General features: G+C 46.6%; 1 protein-coding gene across 1 annotated transcript in view; it reads left to right on the forward strand.

Annotated features, from left to right (window-relative positions):
* rspo2 (R-spondin 2) overlaps positions 1-20,000 on the forward strand; it is a 55,618-nt gene that overhangs the window by 8,854 nt on the left and 26,764 nt on the right. Inside the window, exon 3 of the mRNA XM_076279448.1 lies at positions 14,514-14,705. Coding sequence (XP_076135563.1) covers positions 14,514-14,705 — 192 coding nt within the window. The remainder of the gene's footprint in view (positions 1-14,513; positions 14,706-20,000) is intronic.

The raw sequence follows: 20,000 nt of genomic DNA on the forward strand, positions 1-20,000 counted from the left end.
AAAAAATTTGAATGTGGGACTTGTTTCCAAGCGGCTGTGCATAAAACAACATTGTTTAAATCGTTTTAAAAATAAGAGGCTGAGTCACACAATGGTCTGGCAGGTAAGGTTAGCCCCTGAGAGTGAGTGAGTGAGGGAGGGAGGGAGATAGGGAGGGGGGGGGGAAAGGGAGAGAGTCGGAGCGACGGCCATTGTTGTTCTAACCCCTGATTTTAAGACTTTTCATTTTTCCCTCTTTAAGCTTCAGTGCACCTCTGCCAGTTCAGATTTTGTTAGAGGGTTGTTTGTGTTGGTTCCCTCTGCAACTGGACGCAATGCTTGCTGAAAGCAGGAATTTGCCTGTGCGTGGTTGCAAGTTGACCAAATAAGAAATAGAACTGATTTTAAATTTAACTCACTGAAAGCCAGGCTACAGGGAGACAGCATACCTTGCCATGATCAATGTCAGATTCCACAGAAGGTGCATAGCATAATGACTTCCAATCATCAGTACAAGCAGTCATTAATTAACAGACATATGCCCAGCTTTTGGAGAAACACTTTTTTGGAGCTGCAGCGGGATGTTTTCTGCGGAGTTGCAGGTTATTAGCTCCTCTCTCAACCCCCCCCCCCTCCAGAATGACCTGAGGGTGACCCCCTCCAACTGCCCCATCTTTAAACTCTCACCCCATCATGGCCAACAGTCATCGAGTGAGCGGGACAGTGAAGGCAGGGGAATGGGCTGTTGGCTGAGATGCCATGGCAGGTTTAAGGACATAATAGGGCCTATCCGAGAGCCTGTTCCCTGAATTTGAATTTGTTTAAAAAAAAAAAAAGGTTGAAATGGGTCCCCTTTTTGAGGGTGTTAAAGCAAGCTCTACTAAGCTCTGATTTCTGTCTGTTTGCTATTTCCCTGCCGGTCTTTCCTCTGTGCGTGCCGTTGTGTACCTACTTATGATCGATTTGTGAGGCCCTGTAACATGAGCCCTGGAGGCCCCCTACACACACACACACACACACACACACACACACACACACACAGCGGGAGAGAGGCAAACGTATGGAGCCCGTCCCTGCCAACTGATGGATATTTACATCCACGCCTACGCAAATGGGTGCAACAACAACAAGGAGTGCCGGGAGATTTAGGGGGGTCTGGGCTAACGATGGGGGTGGGAGTTGCTGTGATCTCGGGAGCTGTATTGCCCCAACCCCCCCCCCGCCCCCCACACACACACACACACACACACACCAGCCTCTAACACTCGACAGATGGACAGGCCTCCCTCTTCCTCCTCGTTCCTTTATGGGACCTCTAATTATGCTTACACACCACATCAAAATAAGGCACAGCGTGCAATGCCTTCGGTATGGGGAGGAAGTGAGCTGGTCAGATGCTGTAAACTGTCTCGTTGCACTGCTCCGTTTGTAATTTGGCAAAGAGAGTGCAGAGGCCATCAATTCATCAGAGATGCCCATTCCCCTCACCCTGTCCGCCGCCCAACCCTCGTCCCCCCCGTCCTGTCCCTTCCCTTCTTGTGTTGTGACCCAGTCCCACCATTCCATGCAGGGTCTCTGGCTCACCCAGGCGGCTGGGAAAGAGACAGGGCTAGACCACTCGCCTCGTGGAACTCAGAAGCCCTGGTGATGGTGCTGGTGTGGTTTCAATCAGGCCCATGCATGGTAGTCATTAGAGTGCACTGGCACTGAGCTTATTGTCTCTCTTTCTCTCTCTCTCTCTCTCTCTCTCTCTCTCTCTCCCTCTCCCTCACACGGTCTTGCCTTCAGTCTTTCTCAAGTCCTCTGGCTCTCCTCCCCCCTACTGTCTCTGTCACTCTCCCTCTTTTAGGTTCCCTCTCTCTCTCTCTCTCTCCCTCTCTTCCTTAATCCCCCCTGCTCTGAGGAAGTGAGTTTGTCTCCAATGTTTAGGGGTCTCTGCAGGTCACCCACTTGTGGGTCCACCCCGCTCTGTGCGCTGGCAAAGCCATCCTCTGAGCACAAAGAGAGGAGCCAGTTATCAAGTGAAGTCTGATGCATTTAACATGTTTTTCTACTGTGCTCACAAATAAATCCAGCTATTTTGTGACTTTGTTGAAAGACAGATGACGGTAATTACGTTGTAAAGTAACACAGGGGGAAATGTTCAGAACCATTTGTAGAGTGGTGAATGAAAACAGCAAAACATAGTCATTGATGACAAGCAGCCATGTAATGTTCAGTGAGACCCTCCCTCCTATCTGCGTTGGAGGTGCCCGAGGAGCTTGAGACCTCAGAGAATGATCAGCGGTGATTGTGCGGTTGTGGTCACTGCTGTTGTCTTTAGTGACTAAAAAGGCATTATTCTTTTGGGTGTTCTAGTCTGGCCGCCTGCCAAGCACGACTAAAAGAGCAAATGTGAGGGAGGACGGAAGAGGAAAGACGTCGAGCTGGCTGTGCTTTGTAATCGGGTCAGCCATACTTTTTAATGCTGAGTGAGGGAATTCACAAGTCAAGTCATGATTTAATATGCATGTGGCCTCAAACCCATTTTTAAGGTTCTTGGGTTTTCTAAGTATGTTTTGTCACAGAGAACCTCAATTGTGGTCAGTGTATGTAATGTCAAGTCTCTCTAGTCCCACTGTCTCTTTTTCTCTCTCTCTCTCTCTCTCTCTCTCTCTCTCTCTCTCTCTCTCTCTCCCTCTCTCTCACACACACACACACACACACACACACACTCTCACTCTCTCACACTGGACTCCTCTTCCCCGCACCCTCTTCTCTCCTCTCTGCTAACTGGGCCGGAGGACCAGACAGTGAAGCAAGCCTGCGGTAGGGAGAGAGCGCGAGAGAAAACGAAGGAAAAGAAATCCATTAACATTTTTCAAATTCCTCCACCCCCTTTTTTTTCTTCAGTTATGCACTTGTGTTACATCTTGGCTGACTTCTCCTTAACTCCGTATTATTTTATTTGAACCCGTTCCAGGTCTCCTGAGCACGCTGTCTTGCCCTGCATAAACATCTGTCACTGCGTGTAGCCATAAGTAATAGGTGTGTGCAGGCGGGGGTCATATGTAGTTGGAGAACTAATGGGTTTAGCCCTGCCTGTGCCTTGGTGCCAGCATGCTTCGGGAGCAGGGTCAAAATGATCCAGAAGTGTTGATTGTTATTGATGACGATTATAGATTAAGGTAACGTTTCCTGCGGCTGGTCATTTATCCGATGTGAGCTTGTGTCGGAGTTAAACATGAAGTGACATGATGACGTGTCTGATAGGAGGAACGGGGTTCATACTTGTTGTTTGACCAGCAGAGTCAGGCACCGACTGCACACAGGTTATGGTCTAAATGTGTGTAAGAACTGATACCCTCTAAGAAAGAATCCTATTCACCCACTGTATTTATTTGGTTATTTTGAAGTGATAGTGTGTGTATGTTGGGGTGATAATGTGTGTATTTGATCCATGCTGAGTAGCTATTAAGAACCTCTTAAGGAAGATTTTTTTTTTTTTTTCTGTATGGGATTGTGATATAGCGATAAAACAGGATTATGACTGGGTAGTAAGCATGTGAAGATCAGAGATATTGGGGAGGAGTGTACTCACATAGCTCTGTTGTAACTCGTACCCTGGTGGGCATAGTATCATAAGCTTGGGCTCTAAATAAAAGCCTGTTTGTTGCTTGTTTGTAATGTAAGGACCCTGGCGTGTTTTTACCTGCCTGCAGACTGAGGGTCTACTTCCTTGTAAGGATATGGGTTTCACGCCACCCATGTTCCAGGGACATGACACCCTTCCGAGGATTTACAACTTCTTTCACATAATGAATGCTTCTGACTTTTGACCCAATTAAATATGGTTGTGCTGAGATACTCTTTTTCACTTTGTCTTTCCCCAATGATTATACTATCATCAGCATCAAGTGCTCTCTTTTAAACAAGTACAACATTAGGGCATTAAATTGTGCTGTGGGTAAAGTGTTTATATTTTTGGGTAATGTTTGAGGAAAATTTTAAGTCAGTTTTCTGGTCCTTTCATTCTGTTATTCAGAATTTAATAAGCGTATACGGTTGGCATAAGACATGGAAACACACGTCACAGAAAAGTGTTGAAAGGATAAGATTTAAATCAAGACAAATCTGGTAGGTTTAAAAAACATTCTTGAGCATATCTAATTTATTGAAAAAACAGTGGTATGAGGTATATATATTTTTATTTAAAATCAAATTAGTGACAAAACTCTGTTGTACAGAAACATTCCTTGTATGCTGACAATGAATCCCTGTGTTGCACACCCTGTCTACCCACCATAGCTGAAGCTGATTCAATAGAGTACAATGGAGTCCTCCTACAGCGCTGATTATTGGCAGATCAGACGTTTCCATTGACTTGACCTCTTATTCCATGTGGTTTAAATGTCAGCATGCTTCATTTGTGAAAACTGAGTTAGCTTTGATTGACACCAGCTAGACCTACTGACCTACATTGTTAAGGTCGATAGTAGATAGGGGATCAGATGTTGAGATTGCTTTTTTAAAAAATATTTATAATTGAATGCACAGGCTTGCATAGGCTGCTTTGACATATGCTTTCTTGTGCATACTGCAGTTACTTCTCTCTGCCTTACTAATACTATTATACTACTGTATTAACTACCAGAGCAATTAATGTAATGCTTAACATATCAGGGTGGGAAAAAATAGCTCTCAGAACCAGCTTTGCCACTTGTTGCCCAGATGTGCAAGGGGGGGGGGGGGCTTAAGTGATGCTTACTTACTTGCTCACTCACACGCTTGTTAGATCGCTGTGCTGTGCGCTAGGCTAGTCAGTGACTGCCAATTAGCTTCATGTAAAACAGTGCCCAGGCCGAGGTGCTGCCGCACGGGCTCGCGTGTGATAGGGCCAGGATGTTTGTGTAACTGAAGCCACAGTCTCGGGCTCCAGGCCCGTTTGAAGTCGACTCCCCCCGCAGGCCGGGACCATGTGTGAGTGCGCCGAGCGTGTCTCGCTCGACACTCCCCTGCGGTGCGCTCCACTTTTGACCCCGCGGATCACTTGTGATCTCCCCTCCGGCCGTGGGGGCACGCGGGGGTGCGAGCTGGTGTCTTGTTAAGGGGTTAATGAGGTAGAACTGTGTGGCACGGTTCATGTTCACTGGTACGAGCAGGAGGAGGAGGAGGGTGGGGGGGTTACTCAGATCAGAGGTGTGCGAAGGAGCTGTTAGAGGAGCAGCCCCTGCTGTGTGTGTGTGTGTGTGTGTGAGAGAGAGTCTGCCTCTGTGTCTCTCTATCTGCCCGTATGTGTGTGTGTGTGTGTGCCATGGGTTACCGAACATCACAAGGTTTCTATGCCTTTCTATATTTCTATGCCTATATACGGTACAATAAAATACATTTACAGTTTATTGTCAGTACTACAAACATAATTGACCTTGAATTTCACAAATTCTTTATACATTTACAGTAATAAAAAAAGAAAATCCTTTATCAACCTATTTCATTACTTTTTAGAATACTCCAAATGTATTCATTGAGGTCTATACCTTTCTCTCACTAAACCCGGGTCCTGGACCTGGAGACCTGGTGTTGGTGTTTGAGACCCCTACATGTGCGGGTTCCTCCCCGCTGGGTTCTGCTCCTTTGTGGCCCGCTCTTCCACGAGCAGCATGTGGGACTAACCCTAACCCATAACACCAGTACAGTGCAGTGCAGTGCAGTGCAGTGCCAGCCCATCCAGCCGCAGGTGTGAAAATTAGGTGCGAGGTTTATGTGTGATAAATTACCAACAGGTGCACTAATTTGTGCTGCTCGGGTTCCCCCCCTCCCTTCCTCTTTTTCTCAGCTCTCTCTCTCTCTCTTTTTTTTTCTCCCTTATTCTCTCTCTCTCTCTCACACACACACACACCATACGCTTATAAAAAGAGAAAAGAAAGGAGAGAAATGTGTACCCTCCCTGGCTGCAAAGGAATTTAAGGAGTGGACAAGCAATGCACAGAATCCCCCTTAGGAAAAAAAAAAAAAAAACACCTAAAGCTGGTAAGAAACATTAAACACATGTATGTATCAGCTCCTGTTTGCCCTGAGTGTGTGTGAGTGCATCGTGATGAATCTCTGATAGGCCCTCTAGGGTAACCCTCCACCGTCAGCGCCTAAAACCCAATCACCTCTTTCTGCATGTCTCTTCCTCTGTTGCACAACACCACTTCTATGTCCACAAGACACAGCCATCGTAGTATGCCAATCTTCTCAGATGTCATTGCATGTTCCAATGGAAGACCTGAAGTGCATGTCTGTGAAGTGAAGCAGAAGTGAAGCAGTCAGTGAGATGTTAGCTAGAACTGCAATGCTATAATCGGCCTACAGATTTGGATTTCAGATAACAGGGAGACTGTTGTGTCGCTGATCTCTCTCCTAATGCCCAAACCATTTTCATGGGTTTAGTCGAACCGCTGGCCTAAGCTCCTCCATGGGTTGTCTGTCAGCTTTGCAAATGCTCACTGTGTTTTTGTTTCTGTATTCAGGCGTTAGCTGTGTTGTACCACTCTGCCTCTCAAATGATTTCCAGGCAAAGATCTCAGGTGTCCCAAAAAAGACAAGAAACACAGAGAGCAATCCGTTTATGGAGGACTTGCAGAAATGCCTCCAAGCAGGCCTCCTACCCTATTTATCATGGTTACCCAGTTAGAGTTCCCTTAGCATCAAATGCATATTTTTCATCTCCGGAGACGACTCTCGACAGCATTCCTGTCTTGAACATGAACAACTCCGTGGTATGGGGAAAACCAATTGGATTGGATACGCATTCAACACCGTAGGCGAAGAGGGCTGAACCTGGAATCCTCATACGGGTCCGGTGGGAGCCGTGAGGAGAGCCCCCCTATGCCCCGCTGGAGGAAAGATCCGGCAGTTTTTCCAGATTGTGACTCATCGGTAGAGAGAGAGAGAGAGAGAGAGCGCAAAGAGAAAAAATACAGCAGCAGGACGAACATGTCAGGTGTAGCAGATGGACCTGCGATCCATCGCTCATAAAACAAGAATGTAGAGTCGAGGGTGATTTCTCTTTATTCACCGATTTACGTTTGGCATAGGTTCTAGAGAAGTGCAGTATTAATAATGCCTGGATCCAGCCTGGCACGGGAGTGGTAGCCAAACGTATCTGTGGCACAGACAAGGAGTGAGTCAAGTATGCTCTGTGCCACAAGGTTGTAGATTTCTTTTCAAGTAATAAGGGTGTGTTTTTTGTTTATGTAAAGAGCGTGAAGAAAAGCAGTTATTGTCAGTTCAGGAGGCAAAGTGTTGTGACAGAACTTAGGCCATAAAACCAGAAATGGAAAACATCCAAGATTCCGGAATCTACTGTACTCACTCGGATCTTCTATGTCGACTCCCATATGCTTGTGTTTTTCTACAAGAATGCACAGTATGTATGAGAGCAGTAAGGTAATGTGAACCATCCATATCATTCGAGTGGCTGATCTAGTGAATTCTAAACAATCGAGTGTGGGAGTCGCAGGCTGCTGTTTCATCCATCCTTGCCGAATGATGCTGGAACTGGACAGAAGTTCATCAGAGTTCCCTGAGGTCCTCTAAGGCTAAGGCTCAGCCATGGTTAGGTTTTTGCACTGCACCCAGCAGTCTCCCCTGGTTGCCAGCTTTCCATACTTCCAGTACATGTTTATACATCCAAATCCACCTATTTAAGTGCCGAGATCCAATCTTCAAATCTATCATCGCCCTGCAGGGTCTCCTGGGCCTTGTATCACAGGAACGTTCTTTGCTAAGCTAATAAGTCAGTGAGCGAATGTGTTTGTGCAGACACATGCTACAAAATCATTATAAGCAGTGGGATTGTGCTAAATTATAAACATGTGCTTACAGTATGATCTGTTAAAGTAAACCAAAGGCAAAAAAAATGAAACATAGATCCGAAATCCTGACTGTTTCCAGCTGCAAAGTAGTCAAAGGCGAATCCAACATATTTTCTGCTAAATTGGAACAGAAATGTGCCTTCAGAGCAGAGGCCTGTACCCCCAAATCCACCCTCTCAAGCATGCCCCCCCCCCATGAAATCCCCACCCAACTTCTGCTTTTTATTTCTGAGCAAAGTGTGACTTCCACAAGCGTGAAAAAACTAAAGTGATATGGGTGTAAAATGCTGGTGGTTTGATGTCGTTTTCCATGTGCTGACTCTCACAATTGAGAGGCGTGTTGAGCCGTTCAGGCCTGGCCGGGATGGATGGATGGATGGACTAAAAAGTTCTCACTGCTCCGACCTCACCTCGCCATTTAACATCTTTTCCATCATGAGTGGCAATCTCTGTGTGTGTGTGTGTGTGTGTGTGTGTGTGTGTGTGTTTCCCTCCAAAAGCAAACTAGCCCTTAATATTTTTGGCCTTGTTTAGCCCTCCCCGCCTTTTTATCCATTTCCCTCTCTCTCTTTTTCCTTCTTAAATCCCAAAAGGTGCATGCAGGTTAAAAATGTAAAGTTTGCGTCTGGCGCGATAAAACACTCTCAAAACCACCCTGAGGAAACTGAGAATGCCATTTAGGGGTAAAGGGAGACCGTAATTGCCGCAGTGCCACAGAATAAAGTATACATATATGATTCTGCTGGCAACCCTAATTCTTGCCACATAAAGAGGAGGAACCTCATAAGAAGCCTGCGGGTTTGTAGCTTACTAGCGCTGAGGTTTCCTCTCTGTCCTCCAAACAGCATGCTGCGTCGATACATAAATATGTCTGATCATTCAACACGCCTGTCTCCACCGTTTCCCTTAGTGTGTGCATGTGTTGCATTCGTGAAAAGGTTGTCTTTGTTCACACGGGGGTTTTTGTCCACGATGCATGTTTCTTTTGGTTTACACATATTTTGCATCCAGAGAATTATACAAGGGAGCCATATGTTGTCTCAGTGCTCAGAGTTTGTGTTGATCAGGATTTGAACTTGTGACCTCAGCGCTGTTAGTATAGCATATTGTATACTAAACACAATAAGCCTGAAAAGGAGATGCTGAGACCAGTATTGCTTCCTGATTGGACTGAGACTGAGCACTACCCAACCACTGAATGACAGCGGAGACCAGAATTTCCCCCGCTAAACTGCATGGGCAATTAATCGGCAGTTTGGCCCATGAACATTACGACTTGGAGGAGGACAATGATGATGATTATGGTGATAGAGATCGTCTTTACGACTTGGGGATTCTGTAGCTTTTACTTCGGCTAGGGACTCTTGTCTCTCTCTCCCCGTGCGCTTAGGTCTGTTTCTTGCAACAACAGCACGGCTTAACTAATCGTCTCTGACACAGAATTAGAGCCAGTGAACTGTGTGGTGAGAGCTGGGGAGTGACCTTGTGCTCAGGCTCTGCGGGGAATAATCACATTGCTGACGATGAAACGATCACAGGGAAGGGAATGAGTTGCAGAGCGACACTTTTATAGGCAAATTTTAGGTAGAATGTTTTTTAACGAGTCCTGAGATGATGTCATGTGGATGTGGTGCGAGTGAGCGTGCAGAGTGTGTGTGTGTGTGTGTGTGTGTATGGGGGGGTGGGGGTATGCTGCCAGGGCCTGGCTCACCCTGACCCCCCCACACACCCCCACTCCCACCTCCCCACTGCCCACGTTGTTGGCAGCACAAGGCGACGCCCGTCACGCTAGTTTTAGAGTTGTTAAGCATACCTGAGGCAGACCTGCCTGCCTCTCTGCTCAGCAGAGGCCTAATTGGTCTTGAGCGGGGCCCAAAACAAAGCTGGCTGGGGGTGCTGCCGCCCAGTCTCTGAATGAAACCGCCACCGTCCAAACATGCCGTCATCTGCATGCCCCCACGTTATGAGGCCCAGTGTTTCGCATGAATGGAAGACCAAACTATGCACTCACCTGAATGAACCAATGCCTCATTCCAAAGTGGTCCTGTGAAATTTGATATGAAGTTTTTGGTGGGTTGGATGGCACGATCTTATATGTTTTAAAGTACACGACACAAGTAACAAGACACTAGTCCGTGACTAAAACGGCTAGCTACAGTTGAAATAAAGGGACTGAAGTTTGAAAAAAAGGGATACCAGAAAAGGATGTTTATTTAATTTGAAAGGAAAACACAAAAAGGCAATTGAGAATATAAAAACAACAACTACAGACCAGAAAACATCTCAGATGAACACTTTTATTTCAATTCAATTTATGCAGTTTTGAGTTTTCTCTCTGACACAGACACATACCAGGCTTGTCGCTCCTTGTGGTTTGAGCTATATGTGGCAAAATGAATATGTTGGTGTCAGCCACCTTATACATTGTAAATGTCATACTCCAAATGATTTGCAATATTTGGCCATGTCTGCCAGTTATGCTGCTGAACTTACAAGTCCTTGTGGTGTCTTCCCCAGTGGAGTTCAAAGAGATGCTTGGCTTTGTAAATGAAATAACTGGGACATAGTGGGATCATTAGATATCTGTCAGAAGTGGGGACTTTTTGAGAAGTGGGTTTTTTTTTGTTGTAAGTACCATTCATTTTGTGGTCAGAACTGTAAACTAAGGGGGTGCATCACAGCGAGGGGTTTCTACAACGGGTGTCTTTAGCATTCTTTGCTTGAACGGGATAAAAAAAAAAAATACTTCAAAAAGCTGAGACGGCTCGTGAAAATCCATTCACACAAACTTTAAATCTCACACATCTGAACTGAGAAAGCCCAGAAAAAGTTTTAATCCCAAATTCATGTGAAAAACCTTCGATAATGTCACAATGCTCAGTGAATAGTCCCTTGAAAAACGTGGTCTTGAAATAGAGGCTGGCTGATTTAATCAGTTAGATAAAAAGCATATGCCAGCTGCAATAACTCACTCCATAGAAACTTAGCACAACAGTTTTGTGTTGAATCACATATATACACACACACACATACAGACAAACCGGGGAGAGGGAAAAAAACACACTTCGGCACTAAATTAGGTTTATCCGCAGTAATTTACTGAGAGCCCCAAATTCCTCCAGACCAACGTGCTTTGATCGCTTCCGCTCTAGTGTGACTTCAAATCATGGCCAAGGATGCTGTTTACATATTAGAGCTGCATGGTCTTTTCACAGTTGCTCTTGGATGCACACAGAGGCCAGCAGACACACCAAGCAGACGCTTCTTGTTAGATGTCTCAATGTTCAGGCTGAGTCCCTCCAGCGGCAGGCAAGCCTGTCTGCGGCATGTCCTCTTACCCCGTGCCAAACGCACTGTACTAGACGGCCGCACCACCGTATCGAAGCTTTATTTATGGTGCTGTGAAACAAACACCAGGACTACTTGACACGCTCTTCGTTGTGCCCCAAAGGTCAAGGTAATGCCTAAGACACAGATGAGTCCCTGTAGACGAGGGGTTTGGACGGCCCATGACCACTCTGTTTTTCAGCTTAAAAAATCGGATCCATCTGACGAATTGACGTAAATACGGCTTGAAAATAAGCGCCCCAGGTATAAATCAGCTGGCGGTGGGAAAGGTTTCCGTAAAACGTGGAAGCCCATGGTCCTCCTGGACCCGAGTTGGACCCTCTCGCCCGAGACACAGAGAATCCTAACCTCCTATTTGACATGCCTGTGGTTTGTGCTGGGAAAGCCGTAGTCTACCCCCCCCCCCCCACGCCATCCACCATCTCATAATAAAGAAGCGAAAATGTTTTACCCATCAGCTGAGGCTTGTGCGCTTCCTTTTTCCATTCATGGGCCTTGGATGCGGCAGCCAGCGCATTAGAAAGCTGCGCGCTGTTGACTCAGGTTCATACGTACGTGTGGTTTGATTAGCGACAAGCTAAACAAGTCTCCGGCAGAGGCCCAACCCAAACGAGAGAGGGCGGCCTGCCAGGGCAGGCGATGAGGCAACGCTCCCCTGCGCTGGGGCTAATTTGCCTCTTGCTAATTGATTGATCAGTGGCCTGAAGCAATCAGACACGGTGGAAGTGTAATTTAAGCTCACGCTGACAGTTGTAGTTAAATGAATCATTTGGTTGTAGCTGGAGAGCAATTGTCGGAGAGAGATGACAGAAGGGGCGGCTTGCGGTTCGGCATTGTGCGAAACTCACCCAAAAAGAAATGATGGAGGAAGTGGGATAGGAGTGTGTGATATGTCTCCCCTCACTGCTGCTGCCGCCACCCCTCGATGGCTGAAACGTTCTGTGCCGGCTCATAAGGCCTTGCCAATCCTAGTTTCCTCTTCTCTCAGCGTGATGATAACAATCAAGTTTGAAGGGTGTAGGGCTGGGAGGGAGATTTTGCCAATTTGCTGTGAATGTCAGGTTACTGTAAACACGTCCAGACTATATACAAAACGTCTATGTATATAGCAGTGTGGAGAGGCCCAAAATCTGCCTACTTCATTTCCGTCTCACAAATAGCCTAACAGCACGGAACACTAAGCATGTTTGTCAAGAACAGTTCCCCCGTTTTTGTTATCGTTTGCAAAAAACCCTCAATTAGAGTGTGCACAACTACCGCCAACGTATATACCCTGTATGTCAGTATCTCTATGCCTCTTGTTGATATATATGTAATGCTTCATGTTTATAGAAGTTTAAAATGTTCTGGCAAGCAAGCAAAAAGCTTCAAGCTGTTTTCTCCTAAATATGAAACTGTGGAAGGAAGCACGCTATCCTCATGTGAAATGTTCCATGGCATGAATCTAAAAGCACTTTTGTCCTGATGATAGTTTGATATGGAGAGGGATATGTGATAAATATGCCCCCGGGGGTTAACTCTGCTATTTAAAGGTGGGTGTTCTGGGACAAATGGTGTGATGCATTCAGCATGTGTGTGGAGCACTCTCTCCCGAAGCACATATGGATATAAAGTGAGTGCAAGACTCTGCCTAATCCTTTCGTATTAGAAACATTAGATCTTGTCTTGACTGGCTGCTGTTGCTTGTACTGCTAATGATAAAAATCTGCGAGGATACGCGCAGTAGGCCTTAGTACATGTGAATGGGGGATTTTTAGCCGAAGCATGCTCATCTGTCATCTGCAAGGTTTTTGAGGTCTGAGACGTCTGGTTGTCATGGTGAGAGGGATGAGGAGTCGACGAAGACGGATGGTTCCCAGCGAAACACTGGGCAGCCATCAGGGGATGACCGATGAGGTGTCGGCATGGAGACGGGCCGTGATGCGCCCTCTCTATCGCTTAATCTTCCCTTCCTGTTCGCTCTCTCTGTCTCACTCTCTGATCTACTCTCCAGCACTTGGCTCCAAACAAGCCTGTGTGTACCTAGCGAATCGAACTCGGAACTTTCTCCCTTCAACTCCCCACCTGATCATACTAGTTTTACTTTTAGCTCAACATTTATTCACACTGACATGTGAAAACGGCCATGATGTTGTGGCTCCAGTCCAGTGTCTGGTCTGAGTCTGTGTTGAAAGGAAGCTTCTTACAGAAACAGGTTGAATCAAATCGACAGATGCCTCAGTTTGACATGCCAATAGGATCCATTCATAAAGATTCACAGACATTTTCAAAGATTTTTGTGATTGTCCTTATAAAGGTTAAAGAAATGCAATACCCCGCCATATATCCACATCTGAGCAAAGAACATGTTCTTCTCCCCAAGCCACACTGCCTTGCATGATGCTTTTTTTATGAAGCGTTGTGGTAGGTCGTGGAGTCAGGGGCTGTTACCCTATCTCTGGTGGTGATACCTAAAACTTGGCTCTGATCGATAACAGTGTCTCGCATTCGCAGCTGTGCACTGCACACCCAAGGACATTTTCCTGTAAACGGGACACAGAGGAGTTTACATTAAAGGTGCAGACCGCAATTCTAATCGCTTAAAATAATAATAATAATAATAGTAATAATAATTCAGCAAAATAATCCTCATGGTCCTCTAGCTGTCTGGTCAGAGTTTGTGCTTAAAAACCACCAGTGTTCATACACAGCCTTGGCTATTTTAAATGAGAAACAAACATAGTGGCTCGGACCAAGTATTAAACAATCCCAGCCAATCAACATGGTGCTTTGGGAGCATGGAAGGGAGGGGTGATTGGCTGGCATACTCAAATATTAACAACTTTTCACAAAGTCAAATCGCGGACTACATCTTAAGAGGGAGATAAACATGCATTGTAGTTGTTACTGGCTCTGTTGTCTCTCACCGGCAACCCGATCTGTCCCAAAGTCACTGTGGTTTTGGCCTTTCATCGGCTGTCTCAATACAACATTCAGGAGTTAAGCTCTGAATCGAATCAATGCACTGCTCGCAAATTTCAAAAGGATGTATATGAGGCAAGAAGGGTAGCCAGAGTTTACATGAATGACAATTTGCAGAATCTGTGAAGTCTGCCTTGATGGAATGCTACAGGGCTTGCTTGTTCAAGCCAGTGCAGCACTAGAGCTGTTAAGTTGAATGCTGTATAATGCTTTCTTTCCACACACACACATACACACACACACACACACACACACACACACACACACACACACACACACACACACACACTCACTCTGTCACACATGTATGCAGTTTTATTAACATACTCCTCTGTCTGTGTGTCTGTCTGTCTCTGCCTCTCTCCTCCATTTCTGCCTATGCAGCAGCTAGCTATGGAGTGTACCCCATCTGCAAAGGCTGTTCGGTGTGCTCGAAGGACAATGGGTGCATGAACTGTCAACCCAAACTCTTCCTCTTCTTGCGGCGGGAGCGGATGCGGCAGTACGGGGAATGTCTTCACGCCTGTCCGTCGGGATACTACGGCGTGCGCGCACCAGAGATCAACATGTGCTCCAGTAAGCGCCCCCCCCCCCCTCTCTCTCTCTCGCTCTCTCTCTCCCTCTCTCTCTCTCTCTCTCTCCCTCTCTCTCTCCATCTCTCCCTCTCTCTCTCTCTCTCTCTCTCTTTCTCTCTCTATCCATTGCTCCATATAATGTAAACCATGGCCATCAGAATTTATGATTGTTGGAGAAGCAAACGCTTGTCACCTCACTGGTTATGTGGGTGTGGGGTGTCTGATCTCTTGGCACAGGTGGGTGGATTGGTGGTGGCCCTGCACAGGGGTTAAGTGTTTGGGGATTTGAGCGATGTGGCCCACTGATTCGTCAGGCTCCCCGCCCAGTGATACAGCATGGAGGGTGTAGGGATTAGAGGAAACAAGGTACTGCAGCAGTGAAAAAATAGGGCCCCAAAATTGAGGCCACTTGGTGAGGCCAGCGATACCGAGGCCATTGTGTAATGTCCAAGGTAGACCGGTGCACAATTTGAGTCTGCCCTTTTGTTTTTGAAAGATAAGTAGCTCCTCTAAAGCACTTGCACAAATCCATTGGCAGGGCAAGGCATCCATTGTCTGCTGATTAGAACAATTGAAATACCATAATCGATTCAAGACTGTCACTAAACTAATCCATGGTCTCATTCTTAGGACCTCAATCCATCTTATCATTCATTTTATTTAAAAAAATAATAAAATTAAAATAAAACACTACTTAATATCAGCAGTGAACCGTTTCAATACTGTGTTGTCTAGAGCTGCCAAGATTTATGCTCTGAGATGTTTTTTCCATTTGCTCAAAGTTACTTAAGTTCATTATTTAACCCCCTCCACACACACACACACAACACACAATTGTTCCCACATTATTTTGCATTTATATCCTAAAACACCTCTTTGATCACACTCTTTTTGAACTATATGTATTGAAACAGTAGATGGGCAAGGAAAAGGGCTCACATTTATTCAGAGTTTCGGAGTAATACAAGAAAAGAAGAAAAACAATTAAGGAAACATCTCCCTCTCCTCTCCTTCTATGGTACTCCATCCCATAACCTTATTTTAACATGGGGTCTGGCTGGAGACATTTTGGCTTTATGGCTTTATAGAAAGGGGCCTGAGGTGTTGGCTGAATGTTTCATGTGAAAGCAGAGAGGAACTTGAACCCATTTGGTCTGTGGGAGCCAAACTCCTGACAGACGGCTCAGAAATGAGGCCCTGGAGGAACATGTCAGGACCTTTACGCCCAATAACCCAGACGGGCTGCAGACACTCAAAGCAGCAGCCATTTGCTTGCCCAATCACTCTCGAATGTCCGCACAAATATGTCCGCTTGGTTTTATCAAACACCGTAGGAAAGAGCTACGTTTTTTGGTGGGAGCGGGGAACTCTCCTCCTAGAAACAAAAAACGACCAAAACCCAACGCTTGGCTTGTAATAAACTGATGGTATCAATTGAATTTCCTCGCCCCAACCATTGGTTTTCCCCCCTCGCTCACATACGCTATTCTCCATTACCCACAATAAAAGAGCGGAGAGAAGTGCCCCAGGACACTGCACCCTATCGTCATAAGTCACACAAGGGGGAACGAGACATCTTGTTCTCCGATGGATTGTAATTGTTTGCTATCCTCGGCCCTGCTCTCCTGTGCTTGGTGAAGTTTGATTTTAAGCACTTGTGATGGGCAGCAAGCTAATCTGAGTTCCTTTCGGGGAGAGCTTCACCCAGAACAAAACGGAGCGTTGTCACGTATCATCAGATCTCAGCGCTAAAGCCCACTTTGATGTCATCGCAATTTAAGTCATGACTTCATAATCCAGCTTCGCATTTGACCCCCTCCTCCTCCTTAAGTTACTCACCGCATGCCGTTTTTCGACGAATGGATTACGCTCTTTTGGCGTAATAAAGTTGTTTGTATCGGGAAGTTAGCACACAAGCTAAATGTGGGGTCAATGCTTTTTAATGGCTAAGGCAACGCTACATTCACCTCTACTGCCTGTGAGACTCTCTTGCTCTCTCACAGTCATCCAGAAACCACCTGGAACGTTTCATTATGTCTGCATGTTATCATGTCCTTTAAAAAAAAATATACAGCTCTGAAATTACTTAGGGAGCAGCTGCTTATTATTACACCAGGGTATGCCTGTGTGATCTTATCTTATTTTAGAATGCCTTGCAGATGAAGTGAAGAAGATGAAGAAGCAGAAGAAGAAAAATGAAAGGAGGAAGAAAGAAAGGAGAGAGGAGAGACAGGTTCACACACTGTCATCAGCTTTTTCTCGGGGTAGACGGCCCTTTTGAAACCCTTCTCGAGTTTGCCTCAGGTTTTGACTCGCACCAAACCCAGTTGGTCTCTGGTGAACATCATCGGCGCAGCTCAACAGCAAACACATGAGTCTCACACATCCCAGGGGTGGGGGGGGGGTGGAGAGGAGGATTGGCCAAGACCTGTCCCCTCTGAGAAAATCGGAAGAGCCGCAGTGAAAGGGAGCGACCGTCCGCCATTGACACTAACCAGATGGTGGGTGAAGGAGAGAACAGCGGGGAGATAAGAGCGCCGGAGGACGGTGAGCGTGGAGGGAAGAATTATGGCGAAGCTGGTACCGTTCAGACGTTCCCTTAGCTGTGTCAAGTCCGAGCCCCCGCTAACTCTCCCCGCTCACCCTTCTTCTCCTCCCTTTTTCTTTCCTTCTCCGGTCCACCCCAGATGACTCTCCCGGACATATTAAGTGGGCGCTCGAACAACGCTGCGCCATCTCACCCCCCCCCACACACACACACACACACACACTTGCACACACCCCGTGTTTGCACCCTGAGCTCTTAGCAGCAGCTAACAGAGAGCCTTGAGAAGCCATAACTTTTACAACAGTCATCGGGGTCCTTATCAGCTCACCAGCCTTGCCTGTCCTGGCCCATAAGTCTTTATGTGGATGTAGGAGCTGCCCAAACTGTGCTACGTGGACCCATAACGTAATTATAAACATCCAATTTCAATGTGCACATTCCATTTACCATGCCAGGAACAATTGCGTCATTAAATCCTGGGGATTTGACATTCACGGATGGGTGTATGACATCCAGTCCAAACTCTGGTTTCAATCTTTACTGGAGTATACTGTAATCTGGACTGTTTCTTTTCTCTCTCTTCTCTCTCTCTCTCTCTCTCTCCCTCTCGCTTTTTCGGTTCATTCTCGAAAAACAAGAGTTGATGGGCGAGGGGGCTGAGATGATAAGGGCTGTCCCTGAATGACCCCCTGGCTCTGGTAGTGTGTACAACATGCTTTAGACTACACTACAAAGATGGCTTCGCCACTGCCAATATCCTGCAAGTGTGGTTCAAATATCGCAGCTCGTCCAGTACCAGTATATGTGCCACTTGGGGCTCCCTTGTCAGGCGTAATTTTTTCATCTTATTTTTTATTTACCCTTTTATTGCGTCTTGCGGGCGCTAAAAAGAAAAAAACAGTGACTGTACACCCATTGTTGCCGTATTTGCCACTTTTGTTGAATTAAATACAACAAAAGGATGCAGGAGTCTGGGAGTGCTCCATATTGCACTTTTCACAGCCTCATCATTTTAAAAAAAAATTTAAAAGGCGTCGTGGGAATTCTGTGTGGTCCAAGAGTCGCACGAAAAGGGCCCCATTGTCCAAAGCACCGCTGGAGCATCGTGCCGGAATCTCTACATAACGTTGTGCCATGGCCTCTGCCAACCCGTCCCCTCTGCCCGCCCTGCTGAGGGCATTTCCTTTCACAGCAGCCCCATTTGGGACCTGCAAACAGCCCAGTTGCTTATATGGCCTTTGTGCATTGTGCTTTTCCGGACCTCGCAAAAAAAAAAAAAAAAAAAGCACGAGAAGCACGAGAGATCTGCCAGACAGTTTGAGGGACACACCTAGCCATAATCTTTCAGCGGTTACATAAAACTCAGCTCTGAAAATGTTTTGTATGGATGGAAAGGTTTTTTTTTTTTTTCTTCTTTGGGTTTGTACTGCATGCGTTCGAGCGTTGCCGGAGTGTGTTGTGTGGTGTGTTTGCTCATCTGTTACGGTGCTGGCAGGGTTCTGGCAGCTTTTGGCATCCTCAATGTAGGCAGAAGCACACAGGCCAGTCTCTCTCTCTCTCCTCTCTCTCTCTCTCTCTCTCACTTTCTCTCTCTTTCTCGGTGCAATCCAGGAACATTGTCATGGCTGTCGTCTCAGTTCATTTTACTCCCACATGATTGACGGGAACACCAGCGGATACCCCCCTCCCCCCACCCACCCAGCCTCCTCTCCTGCCCATCCCATCCCATGCCCGCTTCTCCTCTCCTCTCCTCCCCTGCTCGGGGCTGATGTAGCTGTCGTGTCCGTGGAGGAACCCCAGGGGGAAAAAAAACCTACCCAGAAAGCTTGGCGTGTGCCGTGGCAGAACCAGATGACATGGTTGGGTGTGAGTAAGCAGACCGTGTGATGTGCCTCTGGCCAAAGCCATGCCGAAAGAGAAGCAGGCAAGCAGGCAGGCAGGCATAGATCAGCAGCACTCATTTAGCCAGGACCTTGGGGTTGAACGGATGGAAAAGTGTTACCCATTTTTTCCCCCAGCATCTCTGCACAGTGCTGTTTGGTGGTGACAGCCCTTGCCCTTGGCCCACGCATCTCTTTGGTTTTCATGTCTTGGCACTCCTTTTTTTTTTCTGTAGCAGGACCTGGCGATGGGCTTGATAACCCCCACTCCCCCAATTGAGTAGATAGGTCTCTGTGGGATTCTGGGAAATTTGGGTCCCCCTTTCTTTTTGGGAATGAATCACCACTGTATTTGGAGGAGAAAAGAGAGAGAGAGAGAGAGAGAGAGAGAGAGGGAGCAAGGAGAAGAGAGAGGGAGAGCGGGTAAAGTAATCACATATATAAATCAAGCGAGCACTCAAGGCACTGGCGTGCTCGGACGCAGGCAGCCCACATGTGAACGAGCACCGGCTTCTTACTGAACGTCCACGATATAATTTGCTCATTGTTTTTTTGTGTGCCGTCCAGACCACAGCAGAGAGGCACGCTCTGCCCACAAGACTTTCGGGATTAGATCACCCTGCCGCTTTGACGATTCAACTCAACGTGCACTTGACATAAAAACCACACGAAAACCCCGACGCGGGTGGACAGAAAAAAAAAGAACGTAGTATATAAGCGACCATTTATCTCGGCCCGTCTGGTACGAGCTATACCAGTCTGGACTTGGCCTTGAGTCGAGCGATACCTCATTTGCCCTTCACATTAATTGCAGAGGAGAACGGGAGAGAGGGAATACAGGGGTAGAAAAGGAGGAGATAATACTCCA

This window comes from Alosa pseudoharengus, unplaced genomic scaffold (genome assembly GCF_046254945.1).
Source record: "Alosa pseudoharengus isolate Yale_2024_CS ecotype anadromous, Long Island Sound unplaced genomic scaffold, YU_APseudo_1.1 YU_APseudo_1.1_scf_12, whole genome shotgun sequence".
Classification (NCBI taxonomy): Eukaryota; Metazoa; Chordata; class Actinopteri; order Clupeiformes; family Clupeidae; genus Alosa; species Alosa pseudoharengus.